Below are 17,768 nucleotides of genomic sequence, written 5' to 3'. Positions count from 1 at the left end.
ACAGAAGAAAAATGAGGCAGTTTCCTTTCCATAAAGATTCACAACCTCAGAAACCCAATGGGGGTCACTATGAGTCAGAATCAACTCAACAGCAGTGAGCTTGGTTTTTTTTATTGTTGTTTTTCTTTGGTTTATGTGTGTGTGTGTATGTGTGTGTGTGTGTATAGATACAGGCTGTAGATCTCGAGGAAAAAAAAAAAAAAACTCACTGCCATCAAGTCGATTCTGACTCATTTTTTCCAGGACTTTACCCATTCACTTCTCTTCTCACTCTGTTTCATTTTCCTGTGTTACAGCACCTAAACCTGGGCTTTGACCCAGGTTTACCTACATGTGTGACCTTGAAACACCATATCTGAGTTCCAGAAAGCCTACACAGGTGACTATGGCAATTTCTACTTACCCACAGATACCTCAAACTCCCAAAGCCTAAAAACCTTGTGTTACCAGATGCCTGGGAATCACCTTAGATACCTTTTCTTTCTCACCAAACGGTTCTGCAAACTGTCTTCCCTACATTTCATCACCTTCCCCTAACTCTCCATGTCACTACCTAAGTCTTGGCCCTCACCACTTCTCAGGACTGATGCCACAGCCCCTCGCCACAGTCTGCTCTCCTCGAACAATCCACCATGCTGCTCCCAGAGTGGGCTTGCTGAAACAGAACCATGACCCCACTTCTTTACTTACAATGCATCAGCAGTGCACCTTAGCTTTAATGATAAAGTTCATGCACATCAACACAAGACACAACAATCCTGGGACATCATCAGTGCCTATGCTATGGCCTCCTCTTCCACCTATATAATTTCAAGTGGCTTGCCAATCCTGGATTAGAAAATGCAGTTGCACAGGTCATTCCCTCCACTTTTTGTAATTTCTACTCACTCTTTGAAACACACCTAAAGTATCACTTAGTCGATAAGTCATCTCAAAGCAGCATTTTCCCCATTTCAACTCCATCTGAATGCCATTCTTCCACCCCTCAACTCCCCTCCCCGTCACACCTGTCCAGGAGATGACGATGGAGCCAGAAGAGCAGCAGAAACCAATAGTTCATTAAATGTTCTCCCAGATTTTAATTTAACAAAACTGAGGTCCTCACTACACCCAACCACATGAGGAACCAAACCAGTTGTCATCAGGTTGATTACGATTCACGGTGACCCCATGTGTTTCAGAGTAGAACCGAACTCAAGATGGTTTTCAATGGTTATGATCTTCGGAAGTAGATGGCTAAGGCTTTCTGCTAAGGCACTTCTGGGTAGATTCAAACAGCCAACTTTTCAGTTAGTAGCTGGCCATGTAAACATCTGCACCATCCAGGGACTCACTGATTTGCATAACAGAAGGGTAATAAATGTGTATTTCCTTCCAGCCTGCTTTCATGATTAAAGTAGATATACACACACTCACGCGTGCGCGCGCACACACACACCCCTCTCACTGCCATCAAGTCGATTCTGACTCATAGTGACTCCCATTGGGTTTCTGAGGTGGTAAATCTTTATGGAAGGAGACTGTCCCATCTTTCTTCCATGGAGTTGCTTGTGGGTTTGCACCACCAACCTTCTGTTTAGCAGTCAAATGCCTTAGGACTGAGCCATAAGACTTCCATACATACATACATACATACTTATTTATACAAAACTTAGAGATTATATGTATATAATAAAATGTATACATAAAATATGTATATACCATAAAAATATTTTTTAACTTTGTCAATTTCATCAGAGCTCCTTTCACAACCTTGAAAGATACCCAAATTCAATTTAGCAAAGTCCAAACCTAAAAAAAAAAAAAAAAATCCACAATCCACAGTCAATCTTTAAGAAACTAGGCATAAAAGGTACATGCCTCACTGCCTGTCTTCAATTAATGTAGGTTCCCCCATTTCCAAGTCCTCTCCCCTCTACGCACTACTCAATACTGAGGAAACAAACAGCTTCTTGGCCATTAGATGATAAGTCTGAATCACTGGCCATATTCCAATCATACCTGCATCAGGAGGTCACATCCCTTGTCAGTGAAGCCCATTTATAACAAATCATTTACCATCAGATAAATCTTCCCAAGTAGCTACTTGCTGCTCATGGTATCAGCAGTTGTTAATCTGGTTGTTGTGAAATCCTCCAGCATGTTTCTGCCAGTACACAAAATATTCTCTCCAGTTCACATTCACGTTTATTTAACAATTACCTTCTTTAATAGAATATCCGGGAAAGCTCCAGGGCATGGAGTGACAACAATAATAATAGCAACACTGGGCTAAGCATGTATTTGTGCTGTCTCTCTTAACCCACCCACCACCTTACTAAAGAGGTGTTATGATCCTGAGTTTTCAGATGAGAAGACTGAGGTCAACCCTAGGGAAGAAGCGGAATCTGTGGCTCCAAAGACCACACCTACTCACTCAACCTGAGCTCCTTTACTGCACGAGGCTAAATCTTCCTCCAGAAGCCAGGGCTGAGAAGGTCTCCTGAGTCTTATATTTTATAGGTTAAATCTGATTATACAATACCCACTATGTTCATTTTTTTTTGCTTGCAAATCAATTGTCCATTACCAACTATTTCTAAGTAACAGAGAGGCAGGTCTACTCTGCTATTTTGCTCAAGACTCTGCAGGTAAAATCAATGGATGAATTCTGGAACCCCTGACAATCAACTCCTATGGACAAGGTGTGAAGGCAATGCACTGATTCAGGACTTAGGCATTCAAATGTGTCTCATTCCTATCAAAGACTGGCCTGCAAAGCCTGAAATAGCTACTATGTGGCCCTTCACAGAGAAAGTCTGCAGGTCCTTGACTTACAAGCAGGTGGCTGTAGTCTGCACTATCCACACCCTAACCAGTTGTCATCATCCACTCTCTGCCAGGTCACTCTTCCATGCACATTAAAATATACACACGACTGAGAGTTGGAATGCACAACCACTAACACTGACCGAATGAAGTTCCAAATTACTGCTTCGGGTTGGAATGCTGTGTGGAAGTCAACAGGATGAAATTTACAGTTCACATGTTAATCCCATGCAATGTTCAAACAGAAAGACAGACTAACATACAGAGCAGGAAGATGACCTGTTGTGTGTCGACAGAGGTGAGAACTGGGATGAATAGGGGAAAAATAGTTAGGCAAATTTAGGTCAGTAGACTTTCGTAACAACTGAAACAGCCCAAGGATGGAATAGGGCACTTTGGGGAGGAGAGTACTAAGCATGGAAATACATTCCACCCCTTGGAAATGGAACAGAAAGGATTCCTGTTTTAGGCTAGACAACCCGTAAAAGCTTTTCAGTCCTAAGACTACATACTATTACAATTTCAACCAGAGACCTGATTATCTTGCTAATTAAATGCCAACAACAATTTTCTCAGTAACAAATGACTGCATTGTAAATTTTCTTCCTTCCAGTTAAATCTGTACAATTTCAGTGCAAAGATGAAACTCATTACAGAATAAGAATACCCCACCAAATAAAGATGTTTTTGGGGCCAGATGACCAGTAAACTTGTAGCTTTTTTGGCCAATACTCATTGTGGAGGTCTATTTGTTAAGAAACAAAAGCCAACCAATCTGAGTCCAGTCTTGCTATTAGTTCTTAATAGGATGAAAGCACATAGCCTAGCAGCCTTAAGTCTGTAGGGAAGATTTTGAGTTTTTTCCTTCTTAGCTTTTCTTTACAGTGTTATATTTACCTCAATAAAAAATATAACTGCATGGTGTGTTAATGAAACTCCCACTCTAAAACGTCAGAAGTACAAACTATGGTCAATGAAGATGTTTAGGAATGGATAGTTGGATACAGTTTTGTACGGTTTGGACATTGAGAGGCAAGGACCAAAGATGTGCATTTAAACTACCACTCAGCCCCCTAGGCCTGCAATTTGGCACAAGACACTTACCTCTGTCTATTTTGTTACTTGTAAAATGAGAATCGTGTCACTTGTCCTGCCTACACCCTACAGAACAATTTTTTTTTTAGTTGTGATTTGGGTGAAAGTCCACAGAGCAAATTTATTCCCCACACAATAATTCACACAGATCCGTTTCACAACACTGACTGCAGTCCCCACAATCCTACAGAGAATTGTTTTGTAAATTAATTTAAATGATGTAAAAGGTCTGATTTTAGAGTGCTACATATATTTTAAAACAATATTAATCTATTTCTAACTGCTAATGTATTTCTAGCTTCCTTTCAAAAGTGCTGGTATTAATTGGGTCACATAGAATTATAAAATCCAGCCTAAAACTCTTCATATGTGGCATATGCTACAAGTAAGCATTGAGTACGGCCGGAATAGTCATATAGCATAAGTGCAATCTACGGCAGGTGTGTCTCTGTGTTTCAGGTCTATAGGGAACGTAACACAATGAGCTACTTGATTCTAAGGGACTGTTCCAAGGCACAGATGTTGAGCAGGTGACTAAGCTATGCACACAGGGATCATTTCCCATTTTGCTTCTCGTCACCCTTTCCTTCTGTCTCACTCCCACCTCTGCCAAAATTGCACTGTCACTCTGGGGTCAGAAGGCAAAATCTCTCCAACAGCCAAAGTCATTTAATAATCATGAGTCTGTAAGTTGCTATCTGTCTTTACAAGCTGGGAAGGTGTATTGTTCTCAAATAAGCACTACTAAATTTATGAAGTAATTTAGGGAAAATGAAAACATCAGCTCTATTTGAAAATAAAGAAAAAAGCAGCATTCTGAGAAGTGGGGCCTCCAGTTCCAGAATCCACCAAGCCTAGTACTTTAGAATCATGAACTATGCCCAGAATGGTCCACTCCACTGTTGTTAGTCTTGTCAACCTGGAAGATCACAAAGCATTGGCACCTGGGCTCAGAACACAGGGGTCCTTTGAAAAGCGTAACAGCAAGTAGACCAGAAGCAAATGTAAGACCAGTGGACAGATCAAGAGAATACTAATTGTACCAGCAGAATCTACTTAACTCCCACCCCTTAGCATCTTTTGGTGGCTTTTAATATAGATTTTTCTATATTGTATATAGAGCTCTGGTAGCATAGTGGCTAAGGCACTTGACTGCTAACCAGAAGGCTGGCGGTTCAAATCCACCAGCCACTCCTCGGAAGGAAGGTTGGGCAATCCTACTTCCGTAGTGATACTGCCTCGGAAACCCAAGGAGGGGTCACTATGAGTCAGGTGTGACTCGACGGTATACAACAACAACAACAACATATTGTATATATTATCTTCAGCCCTTTGCACTCATTAATATCTCTATAAAATTTCTCAAACCAGTGGCTGCAAACAATACTGAAAGAGGGCTCCAAGTGCCCTCTTTCGAGCCTGAGCATTAATCACATGATAGATTAAAGTGTAATTTTCATGGTAAAAATTCTCTGTTCAGAACTTTAGGTCTTCTTTTCATTAAAACAAAGTTTATTGTACACAAACTCTCAGAAGCAGAAAAGTTTATATATGGAGGGTGCCTGGGCTATGTGGAGCTCTGGTGGTGTAGTGCCTAAGGCATTTGACTGCTAACCAGAAGGCTGGCAGTTCAAACCCACCAGTCACTCCTTGGAAGGAAAGTTGGGCAATCTACTTCCGTAGTGATAACTCCTCAGAAACCCAAGGATGGGGTGCTGTGAGTCGGATCCGACTCGACATTATGTTGTGTTGGGCTATGTGTTAAAGAAGGGTTTCATCTCTAAGACCAATATCTTCTCTCATTTGGGATAAGACACATTCAAAGTTGTAGGCTGGCTATAGCTCAAGTGATTCCAGGAGTACTTCCTGGTGCCACTTTTGGTGGTGGTGATGGTGGGATGTTCCACTACGGATGCACAGGAAGGGACATATCTTGATGGCTCTCTCTTAAGTTGCTCTAACTTATTCTGAGCTATTTTCTTCTTCACTCATTAGCCTCTTCACCCAAATCTGGCTCCCAGTTGGCTATTCACAATGGGGACATTGTTCCCTCCAAGTGACGTGAACGCTGCTTCCATGCTGCCCACACCAGGAAGTGGTGCTCTGGCATCCTCGAGTATCAGTCAGGCCCCTGGGGACCTTGTTGGTAAGGACTGATCCACAGAGCCCCCTCATGCCAGTGAAAAGACAGCATCCACTTAGGAAGCTGTATCATGGACCCAGACCCAGAGCAGCAAGGCACCCATTTGCTGCTCCTCCTTTTTATGGAACCACTTCAGCTTTCCCATAGTTTTGTCAAATTTTACATGCTGAATACATATATAATTTCTCATGGCATCATCAATCTTTCTACTTCTTCATATCTACTACCTTTCCCATTCTTTTTCTCAGCCCATCAGTCATGAGATTCATAAGGACAGAGATCATACCGTTTCCATTTACGTATCTTCAAGGCCTTGGATATGAGAGATGCTCTTACATCTTCAAGACCACATATAAAAGACATGCCATAAAAATGTTTGCTGATTAACTGAATAAATGAAAGCATTAGTAGCTATTGAAATTTAGAGGGTTTTTTTAAAATCCAGGCAGGTGTATTCTACTTCACTAAATCCAACCCCAACTATGTACTGTCCCAAGTATCACAACTCTTTCAATTTTATACTAATTTGATGGCACACCATTTATTTCTAAGCCTAAGATTTATGTTTTGGATTCTTTATTGTCTGTTAAAGCACAGAGGAGGAACTTAGGTAGCACAGTGATTAAAGCACGAGGCTATTAACTGAAAGGTCAGTAGTTCAAACCCATCATCTGTTCTGCAGGAGAATGACATGACAATCTACTTCCATAAAGATTACAGCCTTGGCAACTCTATGGGGCAGTTCTACTCTGTCCCATAGCGTTGCTACAAGTTGGAATTGACTCGACAGCAGTGGGTTTAGGTGGGTAAAGCACAGCTATTCTCACATTAATTGATATACAATTGAGATAGTAAATACTATAAAAACACAAGTGGCTGAAAAAGAGCGCATGAGGTTAATGAGATCAAATTTCCACATACCAGCTGGCCCACCTTGTGCTGGGAAGTTCTGTGAGATTTTTGGATTGTAGCTTAATGGTAGAGAAGAGGCAAGGTGTGATGCCAAGGGCCCTATGGGGCCAGCAGGGAGGAGATGGTAGTAGGCACCTGTGGGGTGTGACCTCCCTCTTTCATGTCCTGAGCCCCTCTCTACTGCTACATTAATGCTTACTTTTCACTGGGATCTTGCACTTGACCAGACTTGAAGCCAGGAGCCGACTGGGAACAGGGACTGGTAGGAGCCGACAGGGTACTGTGAATGCTCTGTGCTGAGTGCCGGCGGCTCCTCCGGCGGTCCAAGCCCCGGTGCTCACTGCTCCCACTGCCACTGGAACACACACTGGCTCTCCTTCGGTCCCGACGCCCACTGGGGGGCAGCTCTGCCATCTCATCGCCATCCTCATGCCTGAGTGCCACCTGAAAAAGCAGAGCAGGTTTAACCTTGTCTTTTCCTGACCTGTGAGCCTCAGTATCACTACAAAGTCTGTACCATCACCTGTGTTCTGGAGCACAGTTCACAACCTGAGAAATGCTGGCCACTCTGCATTCTTCCATTCAAGTGGACACAAAAAGGACAGCCATTCTCATGTGTAGGTCTAAGAACCACTGTGCAATTAGACAGAGACTTTGCCTTGGAGCTCAGCATCTCCATCTCCCAGGTATAAACCTCTCCTTGCTCACCCTTTGTTCTTCTCTGGTACAGGAAGCTGAGTCTCACCTGAAGCCCAGTGGTGGTAGGTCCCTGGTCATTCCTGAGCTTACCTTCCCAAAGACAGGGCTCAGAAGAGCATAGCAAGGATTCTCGTCAGAGGTAGGAACCATAGATCCATGTGGGTGGAACTTGCCTCAACCAGAAAACATTTGAGAGTCCCTGGGTGTTATAAACATTCACATGGTTGGCTGCCAACCAAAAGGCTAGAGGTTGTGCCCACCCAGAGCCCTCTTGGAAGAAAGGCCTGACTCTAATCCAAAAAAATCAGCCACTGCAAACCCTTTGGAGCACAGTTTTGCTCTTATTCACGTGGGGTCACCAAGAAATGGAAATGACTTGATGATCACTGGGGAAAAAAAAAAAAAAAAGTACAGCAAAAACAACCTAAGTGTCCATCAACCAAGGAATGGATAAACAAACTGTGGTACATACACACAACGGAATACTATGCAACCCTGAAGAACAACATAGAATCTGCAAAACATGGCATAACATGGATAAACTTAGAGGGCTGAGTGAAATAAGTCAATCACTGAAGGACAAATACAGTATTAGTCCTTTATTGTAAAAAATCAAGGAAAGGTGTATACATAGAAAATTTCTTTGTTGGTTACCAGGGATGGGAGGGCAGGGGAGGCTAAATTCTTAGGTAGGTTGAAAAAGTATATGTATATATATCTATACATACATATATATGGAAACCAAAGATTATTAGTGGCTAGCAGAGGTACGAGTGAGAAGGGAAAAGGGAAGCTTTTGTTTGCGGGGCATTGTGATTATGATAATGGTGGTGGAATATTTGGAAAAGGATAGCAATAATGGTGGCACAACATGAAAAATATCATCAATGTCTCTGCTCTGTAAATGAGGAAGTTGTTATGTTGGTGAATGTCTTGTGTATGTTTTCACCACAATAAAAGTTTAAAAAAGGAAAGAAAGAAAGTACAGCAGCACGTGTTGCTTGATTTGAGAATCTTGGCTGATAGCTGCTGTGACTATTGGGCTACCCCAACAACAGCCTCATCTCAGGGTTGCAAGTGAAGCCTGTAGTTACACTAGACAGCATGCCCATGCAAGCCACATACAACAGAAATAAACCTGATGTCTACAAGAAAAGTTTGTTTGTTTTGTTTTGTTTTTCATTTCTTCTTGGAAACGATGCATAATTGGGCAGAATAATAATTGGCTTACATTTTGCCACTTCAGCTTTCATGTGAAAACCTGAACTACTGAGACTACTCTTCATTGATACCCAGTTTTTTCTCCAGGATATTTTAGTCCTGTTTCTAGTTGGTGCCCCCTTCCAAGGTCCAGCTCACCCATCTCTTCATCTTGCTGTGTCTTGCATCCTACTCTGCAGCCTCCTTACCCCACATTAAAACCAACTTTCTGTCCTTTCACCTAATTCCCCTTCAGCTCACTTCTAGCAGCCTGCTCTGCTCCTACTCTAAGCTCACTCTTCCCAGCTGTGGGTTACTCACCTGTATCACTGGCTTAATATTTTTATAGCCACCTTCTCTAAAACTGGATGATGAAAAGAGCACATGTTTTGGCATTAACTACATCTTTGTGCGAATGCTGGCTGTGAAACCAACCAACCAGGTGAGGCCTGTAGCAGATTACTTAGCCTCTCTCCAGCTTACCCAATGAGGATAAAAGTACTGCATTTGCTGGTTTGTGGCAAGGATGGCTTAAGGTAACTTACTTAAAGCATCTAGGATAGGGCTTTGTCCTATGGCTGGTACTCAATATATATGACTGCACTTCCTCTGGCCATGCCCTCAGATGAAGTGGCCAAGGATGTCTATAAATCTCCCTATCAGACAGAACTGCTCAGGCTACCTTGCAGCCCAAGTAAACTGAGCCCAACCAAGTCCAACCATCCCCTCTGACTCAGCAACCAAGGAGTCACACAGTCCCAAGCCCCCAGAGGTGCTAGTTCTCTGGTCTTGTGGGTGTTCTCACACATTTAATAACCCAGTCCTGGCATGAGAGCATGGAAAAGTCATATAAAGGCCCTGATAGAGAACCATAACCTGTCTATAGAAGACCTGGCTACTGCAAAATCAATTGTCCTCTCCATCCGAAGTTTTAGCATCTGTGTTCATTTAGCAAGGTGAGCTTGGCTGAGGCAAGGCCAGGTTAGACACTCCCATGCTGGGTCATATTAGCATTTGAGACACACAGCCTATTTAATGCCAATGCACCTGACCTTTATTTATCCCAGGTCCTGTTTCCTCCAGCTTTTGGATACAATTCAGTGAATACACCTTTCCACAGGTCACATACATTTTATACAAACTCTCAGCTAATGAACACAATTGGAAAATCTTGACTATTTTATTACCCCAGAATTTCCTAGCCAGAGATGCAATTCTAGGAGGATTCAGATAAGAACAGAGAGTTCCATCAAAGGTCTATCTTTACAAAATTTCCTTGTAAAGTCTGTTTCCTGGAGAACCCCACCTCCAATGAAGAACTACAAAAACTCAAAAAGAAATTGTACAATTGGTCAGTCACATTTATCATCTCAACTATAACACATGAAATGCATCAAGGACAGTAGTTTTGACTATTTCTATTTCAATTTCAATTATTTAATTTTTCTTAATTTTTAGATATAAAAATTCTAGACCATTTGAACTTACTCTGACCCGAAGTATTGATTCTATTTCTTATTAAATACATGTTTAGAATGATAAGATTAGAGGCTAAAGTAGAGTTCAGATATGTCTAACTCCTTGCCTAACCTCAGAGATCTAAGAATCGACTAACATTCTGCTCAGTTCCTTTCAGAGAAGCATACTCAGAGTACACAAAGTGAGATCCATTTTAACTGCCTATTGCCAAAGAAAATGAGGACAGTCACAACGTTTAAAACAAAAGACACCATAAAATAGAATCCAGTTGGGGTTTCCCAAAGCTCAGCTCCTTTACAAAACATCTATCTCCTTACAAAAAATAGTAGTGCATAGGGAGGAGTAATAGGAGGTGGACACAGAATCCCAACAGATCCAATGGCCTTGGGCTTGGCAGTCAGAGACAATGTAACATGAAATTCATGGAGAGTGTCCACTCATGGTTTGGCATTTATAAGAAGAAGTCTGGAATCCCCAGTATCTGCTGAGGACAGGACGAAGGTCTTCATTTGCATATACAGGGCTACCATGGCATTTCCAAACACTTCTGATACTCACGAGCACTGCAACTTTGAGTCAAGAATACTAAAAGGTGGGAAACATTTGAAAGGAACATTACAAGGTTTATCCAAAACCTGTGCTAAGTAGCAGACCTAATTAATGGCAATGACAATGCGTGTCCCCCATGTGAACTCACAGCAAGATCTAGCCTGTTCTGAAGGATCTCTAATCTCTCTCAAATAATGGAGCACTGCACTTCATTTGGGAGCTCTGGTAGCATAGTGGCTAAGGCACTTGGCTGCTAACCAGAAGGCTGGCGGTTCAAACCCACCAGCCACTCCTCGGAAGGAAGGTTGGGCAATCCTACTTCCGTAGTGATACTGCCTCGGAAACCCAAGGAGGGGTCGCTATGAGTCGGGTCTGACTTGACGGCACATAACAACAACAACAGCACTTCATTTGCTGGACCCCTTATCAAATACCTTCAAGCTCTTTTAACTAAATGCAGAGCTCGGTTTGCCAAACTACAGCCTTGGGTGCCAAGAATGCACATTTCAGGATCCAGCACCGATTGCCTGTCCAGCTACCCCACCTTACCCAGAAAACAGCTGGAAGCAGTCTTTGAAGCCACTGATCGATCCGGCCATTCTTTTTAACTTTGTATTGTGGAAATTTTTAAACATACACAAAATAGGGAGATGAGTATAAAGAACAATGATGTGCTCATCACTCAGGCTCAACTATTATCAACTCTTGGCTGATCTTGTTCCATTTACACACCACTGATGGCGCAGTAGTTAAGTGCTCAACTGCTAACTGAAAGATCACCAACCACTCTGCGGGACGAAGATGTGGCAGTCTACTTCTGTAAAGATTACAGCTTTAGAAACTCTATGGGGCAGTTCTGCTCTGTCTTATAGGGTTGTTATATGTCAGAATCAACGCGACAGCAATGGGTTTTTTGAGTTGAATCCCAATTCATATCACTGCATCTTTAAATATTTCAGGATCCATCCCTAAAAGATAAAGATTTTTAAAAAACAAAACCACCATACCATTGTTCTACTTAAAAATAACTTCTTAATGTCATCAAGCATCCAATAACCTGAATATTCTTGATGGATTTCCAAAGCTAACAACATTTTTTCTGAGTTTATCATTAAACTATTGATATTATCCATAAAAAGTGGACATCATTACATAATAAATGCAATCCTTTTCCAAATTGCTATCACACACCATGTTTTCAATCATACCTATAGAACTTGATTCAGATTTTAGGTGAAGTGGATGTCAGTGCTAGTGCCATTTTAACAAGGAATGATGCTCGTGACAGATGTAGCAGACATTTAAGTTTCAAGTCTCCAAAGAATCTTGCCTCCCTGTTTCCCCACCATTGTGTAGTCCTTTCCCATCTTGAGTCTACAGCTGGCCATGTGACTTGCTTTGGCCAGTGGGACATCAGCAAATGTGATGCAATCACAGGCTTGTAAAGTGTCTATGCATTGGGACTTTCCCATCTGAAATGCTGCCACTATGTAAAGAAGCCTGCTGAAGACACATGGTCCAGTCAAAGTCAGCACCAAACATCAGATAACATGAGTAAGGCCATTTTAGACTATCCAGTCCCAGTCAAGCCACCAGATACCTGTAGCCACGTGAAAACTTCGTGGCTGGACCAAACCTCAAAATCAAAAAGGATTCTCATCTCCAGAATCATGAGCAGTGATTGCTATTTCACATCACTAAGTTTTGGGGTGTTTACTATGCAGCAATAGATAACTGGTTCACAATTTTTTCTCACCTCTGACAAGGAAGGATCTTAAGAGGTTGGATTTATTAGCTCATTATCCCTAAAAGGAACAGTTACCCCTCCCCAACAAAGTCTTCAGCCTTAAGATACCTTTCCTATTACAAGGATCACAATTTTCAGAACCAAAGAAAAGTTAGGACACATGATCTAAAAAAGATTTCTGTTTTGATTTATGAATTTATGTATTTGAAAAGTCACATGAGGCTATAAAAATTCAAATGAATTTAATTAAACATGGATCAAATCACCTTTCTTAAATGGAATTACATTACATGGAATTGGGTCTGAACCCAGAAAGCCTAGGACACATGGTCACCAGACATCCGGCACTATTAGGAAGAATTTTAGAAACCCAACCAAGTTCTCTGCAACTGAGAACATTCAAAGTCTTTTGTCAGGAACACTGGCTCTGCCTGAATGCCTCCTTGCTGCCCCTGTATGTACTGAAGTTGGTTGTCTTGTGGCAGTAAATATTTTTTTAAAAAAAGCTTTAACTCTCAGAAAGAAATAAAAACCCTGACTCTGCCTGGTATATAAAGCATTCAGCTGTCATCTTGAATTATTACCCAGGGCATTTTCCCCTTCAGGTAGGTGCTTTTTGATTAAATCATGTGCTGCCTTCAACCTAGCATCTGGCAAACTCCATCATAAAACGAATGGTATTTGGAAGAGACCTTTATTCAAGCACTCGCTGGATTTCTACTCTGGGCAGGTGCATTACTGGGCCCTGCAGCTAGAAAGAGAAATAAGACATATGACATTGAGTAGTTCACAAGGAAGACAGGTAAGAATGTCCTGAGGACTACTGGATCTGAGGTGGGGCCAGAGGCAAAACATCCTTCAATGGGTTCTAAACAAAGTGTGGGGACACTAGCAGGGGTGTCAAGAGACTTCGTGGAAAAGGTGACATCCTGAGTGGCTCCTGAAGGAATAACAGAAGTTTGCCAACATGAGAATAGGAAGAAAAAACACTCCAGGTCAAACAGACTGGAAAAAGGAGAGCTCTCCCCAAAGGACCAGCTGTGCATGGGGAGAACCAGGAATTTAGCACACCTGAAATTTTTGAGGCATCTTGGAAATGGCCAGAGTCAAGAAGGCCACAGGCTGTGTGGGGCCCTTGAACCAAGTCAAGGAGTTTGGGCTTCACCTGCTGGTCATGTATGTTTGTTTTAATTATTTATTTTCTTAAACAGAAGAACGACATAGTCAGATACAACTGTCACAAGGATCACTGTCTTTAGTTAGAGGAGTCAGGAGAAGGAGGAACAAGACAAGGTCCCATGGGATGCAGCCCCGGGATGATGTCAACCTCTCCAGGTCCCCTCTCCACTAAGTGTCCCCTCCAGTCACAACAACCTCCTAATTACCATTACACAGGCCAAGCCGGAGCTCCTCAGCCTCTTCCCTTCATCACCTCGGACAGCTTCCTTACCCTTTGCTTCATGTTCTCACCCCTCCCCTCACATCCTGTCTCTTTCCTCCATAAAAACGATCACAATCTCAGAGTCTCGGCTTCTTTACTCCCTCAGTCACTGTCTGTGCCCCCACTGGAATGTGCACTCCCTCCGGGTAAAATCCATGCTAGTAATTCTAAGCTTTAATTTTTTCTTTACCTACAAGGACATTAAATAGCAAGTAAACACACACACAACCCCAAATCAAGAAAGAGTACCAAAAAAAGTATTCCAGTGCCTTTAAAAGTACCTTTTTCCTGCTTTTTCAACAAAAACCAAAAAAAATAAAATAAAAACAAATTCCCTGCGTTGACTTGGATCTGACTCATAGCGACCCCTCCTTGGGTTTCTGAGGCAGTATCACTAAGGAAGTAGATTGCCCAACCTTCCTTCCCAGGAGTGGCTGGTGGGTTTGAATTGCCAGCTTCTGGTTAGCAGTCAAGTGCCTTAGGCACTGTGCTACCTGAGCTCCCCCACTCTCCATTGAGCCCAATAAATTACGAGGCCAGCCCTAACTGAAATCTCATCCCTATTAGATATGAGGAATGTGAGCTCTCTCTGTCTGTCTCTCTCTCATACACACCTTGAGTGAAGGTGTTGTTAACAGCATATAAGTCCTTTAAAATAGTTATCAAGTTTCACCTAGACAAGGGTTTCTTAAATTTAAGTACACATCAGAGCCACTTGGAGGGCTTTTCACAACACAGATTGCAGAGCTTGCTCTCAGTATGTCTGATTCACTAGGTCTAGGGTGGAACCCAAGAATTGGCATTTCTTCTAATAAGTTCCCAGGTGATGCTGATGTTGCTACCCACACTCAGCACCACTAGTCTGGGCTATGTTTTATCTCAGCCTCTAACTTCTGTAGAAGCTACACATGGTCTGCAGAATTTCAAATTCTCATGGAATCTAGACTTTCCAGAGGCATTGCGGATGGATGAACCCCCAAAACTACTGTCCTGAGATAATCTTTAAACTTTAGTCCTTAAACCAAAAATATCCTGTAAACTCCTCTTTATACCAAACATTTACCTTAATTAATAAAGACTGTCTGCCTTCAACACTGTACTCTGTTAAAGAACTATCTATATGGGATCAAAGTGACAGTAGCAACTCAAAAAGTGAGATAGGAAGCTTAGGGGGCAGTGAGTTTATATTAACGGAGGAGGAACAACTCAGAAAGAGAGGGAGAGAATGGTTTCACAACTCTAGAATATAATCAATGTCACTGAAGTGTACATACAGAAATTGTTGAGTTAGTATACATTCTGCTGTGTATATTTTCAATAACAGCAACAAATACTGCTTTTGTAAAGGTATGTTCTATTACCTCATAAATGTTAAACTGCTCCACTAAGTCCAAGTCAGTCCCTTTCTTGTTCAAGTGCCTCTGTGACACGGCTGCAAGGCCCAGCTCCTCCAGACAGTCCACCACATCGTAGAAGGTGTCTTGGTCTGGTAGTCCTGATAAGGTCTGGAAGAACCAAACAGACATGGCTTAGGGGACTATCTTATGGCTCTCAAGACATTTTTTTACATGGGACCCAGTGGCCATGATTATAACAATATGGGACAAAGCAAGACACATGACAAGTTCACTTGAAGAAAAAACTTTAGTATGATAGGCACAATGAATCCCAAGGTTCCCATCCCTGGTGTGTAAACTATAGAGTCCACCCCCCTTCTGTATGCACAAGACTCTCCCATTGGTAGATATTACTCCTGTGATGGATTACATTACATTCTACGGCAAAGATGTGGAATTTTACAGATGTAAATAAATTCTCAAATTAGTTCATTTTGAGCTAATCAAAGAGATTATCCTGGGTGGGCCTGACCTAATCAGGTGAGCCCTTTAAAAGAAGGCTGAGGTCTTCCCTGAGCTCACAGATTCAGAGTAAGAGAGAGTCTCCTGCTGGTCTTCAAGAAGAAAGCTGCCACAAGTTTTACAGCTACAACGAAATGAATTCTGCCAAAACCACGTGAGCTTGAAAGACGATCCCAAGCTTCAGATGAGACCACAGCCCCTCTTAAAACCTTGATTGCAGCCTTGTAGATGCTGAGCAGAGAACCCAGCTTTGCCTGGACTCCCAATCCATGGAAACTATGAGATAATAAATGTGTGTGGCTTGAAGCGGCTAAGTGCCTGGTAATTTATTACTTGGCTGTAGAAAACTAATACACTTGGTGATTAGAGACTCCTGTTAAGATCAATATACCAACAGCAGGAGTTATGACAATTTATGGATTGATTGTTTTTTATTTCATTTCAGTAGGGCCTCCTTTTTGGTCTAAGAAATTTGGGAAAACATGAGAAATTTCAAAACAGCAACCAATACACAAAAAAGATAATCCAAGGAAGAAATAATCTAAGAAAGAAAAAGTTCACTTCTCTTTGAATCTTGCACTTTTTTTTCTTTATTTTTAAATGCATTTTATAGAAATATAATTTATGTACAGTGAAATACACAAAACTAAAGTGACATAGGGCAATGCATTTTTTTTTTCAGTGTTCCCTCCCCTCCCCTCCCAACCCTGGCAACCAACAAAGAAAGTTTCCCTCCATATATACACCTTTCCTTGACCCTCCACAACAATGAACTAATACTATATTTTCCCTTCTGTGATTGACTTATTTGACACAACATAATGTCCTCCAAGTTCTTATTTCACACAGCATAATGTCCTCCAAATTCATCCATATTATGCAGTGTTTTGCAGACTCTACATTATTCTATAGTGCTGCATATCATTCCAGTATGCGTATGTACCATAGTTTGGTCATCCACTCTTCTGCTGATGGGCATGTAGGTTGTTTCCATCTTTTTGCTATTGTAAATAGTGCAATGATGAACCTGAGCATGCATGTATCTGTTCCTGTCCTGGCTCTCACTTCTCTAGGATATATACCTAGTAATGGGATTGCTGGGTCAAATGGTATCTCCAATTTCAACTTTCTAAGGAATTGGCATATTGCTTTCCACAGTGGTTGTGTCACTTCACAGTCACACAAGCAGTGTATGAGAATCCCAATCTCTCCACATCCGCACCAGCATTTGTTATTTTCTGTCTCATTGAACCTCGCCATCAGTGCTGGGGTGAGACGGTATATCTCATTGTTGTATTGATTTGCATCTCTCTGATGGCCAATGATTGTGAGCATCTTTTCATGTATTAGCTGACCACCTGAATATCCTCCTTCATGGAGTGTCTATTCATGTCTTCTGCCCATTTTTCAATCAGATTGTTAATTCCTTTGGTGTTGAGGCATTGGAGTTTTCCATCAATCTTAGAGATAAGTCCCTTGCTAGATACATAATTATCAGCAAATATGAATTTGTTGCTGTCATTTTTGTCATGTGCTTTTTCATTGTGTCAATTTCTTTGTGCTACATGATTTTCTATGCTGAGCTCGTTTTGTTTATGAATCATGTTATCACTTCCTTCATTGGTATTGTTTTAGTATTTGCTGAATATTTATGCTGGTCCTCTTTTTGATTTTCATGTGAAGGTTTATCATTTTTTGTTGAGGTGACCCTGTGATTTATAGTTTTCTTCCCAAGTGTAGAACAGTCCATTCTATCTTGTAGTTGTCTTGACTTCCCTACCATCTAGAAGTTCTGTAATGACACATATTTTTTTTCCCTCTTTTTGGTTTGTAGTT

At 41.6% G+C, this 17,768-nt stretch overlaps 1 protein-coding gene across 1 annotated transcript in view; it reads right to left on the bottom strand.

Annotated features, from left to right (window-relative positions):
* FHOD3 (formin homology 2 domain containing 3) overlaps nucleotides 1-17,768 on the bottom strand; it is a gene marked incomplete at its 5' end in the record, with an annotated part of 759,322 nt that overhangs the window by 239,416 nt on the left and 502,138 nt on the right. Inside the window, 2 exons of the mRNA XM_007945666.2 lie at nucleotides 7,158-7,402; nucleotides 15,435-15,578. Of these exons, the coding sequence (XP_007943857.2) occupies nucleotides 7,158-7,402; nucleotides 15,435-15,578 (389 nt within the window). The remainder of the gene's footprint in view (nucleotides 1-7,157; nucleotides 7,403-15,434; nucleotides 15,579-17,768) is intronic.

Source organism: Orycteropus afer, unplaced genomic scaffold (genome assembly GCF_000298275.1).
Source record: "Orycteropus afer afer isolate SDZICR_OR568_19922 unplaced genomic scaffold, OryAfe1.0 scaffold00141, whole genome shotgun sequence".
Lineage (NCBI taxonomy): Eukaryota > Metazoa > Chordata > Mammalia > Tubulidentata > Orycteropodidae > Orycteropus > Orycteropus afer.
Note: the sequence above shows the minus strand (reverse complement) of the source record. Positions and strands in the feature narration are given on the sequence as shown.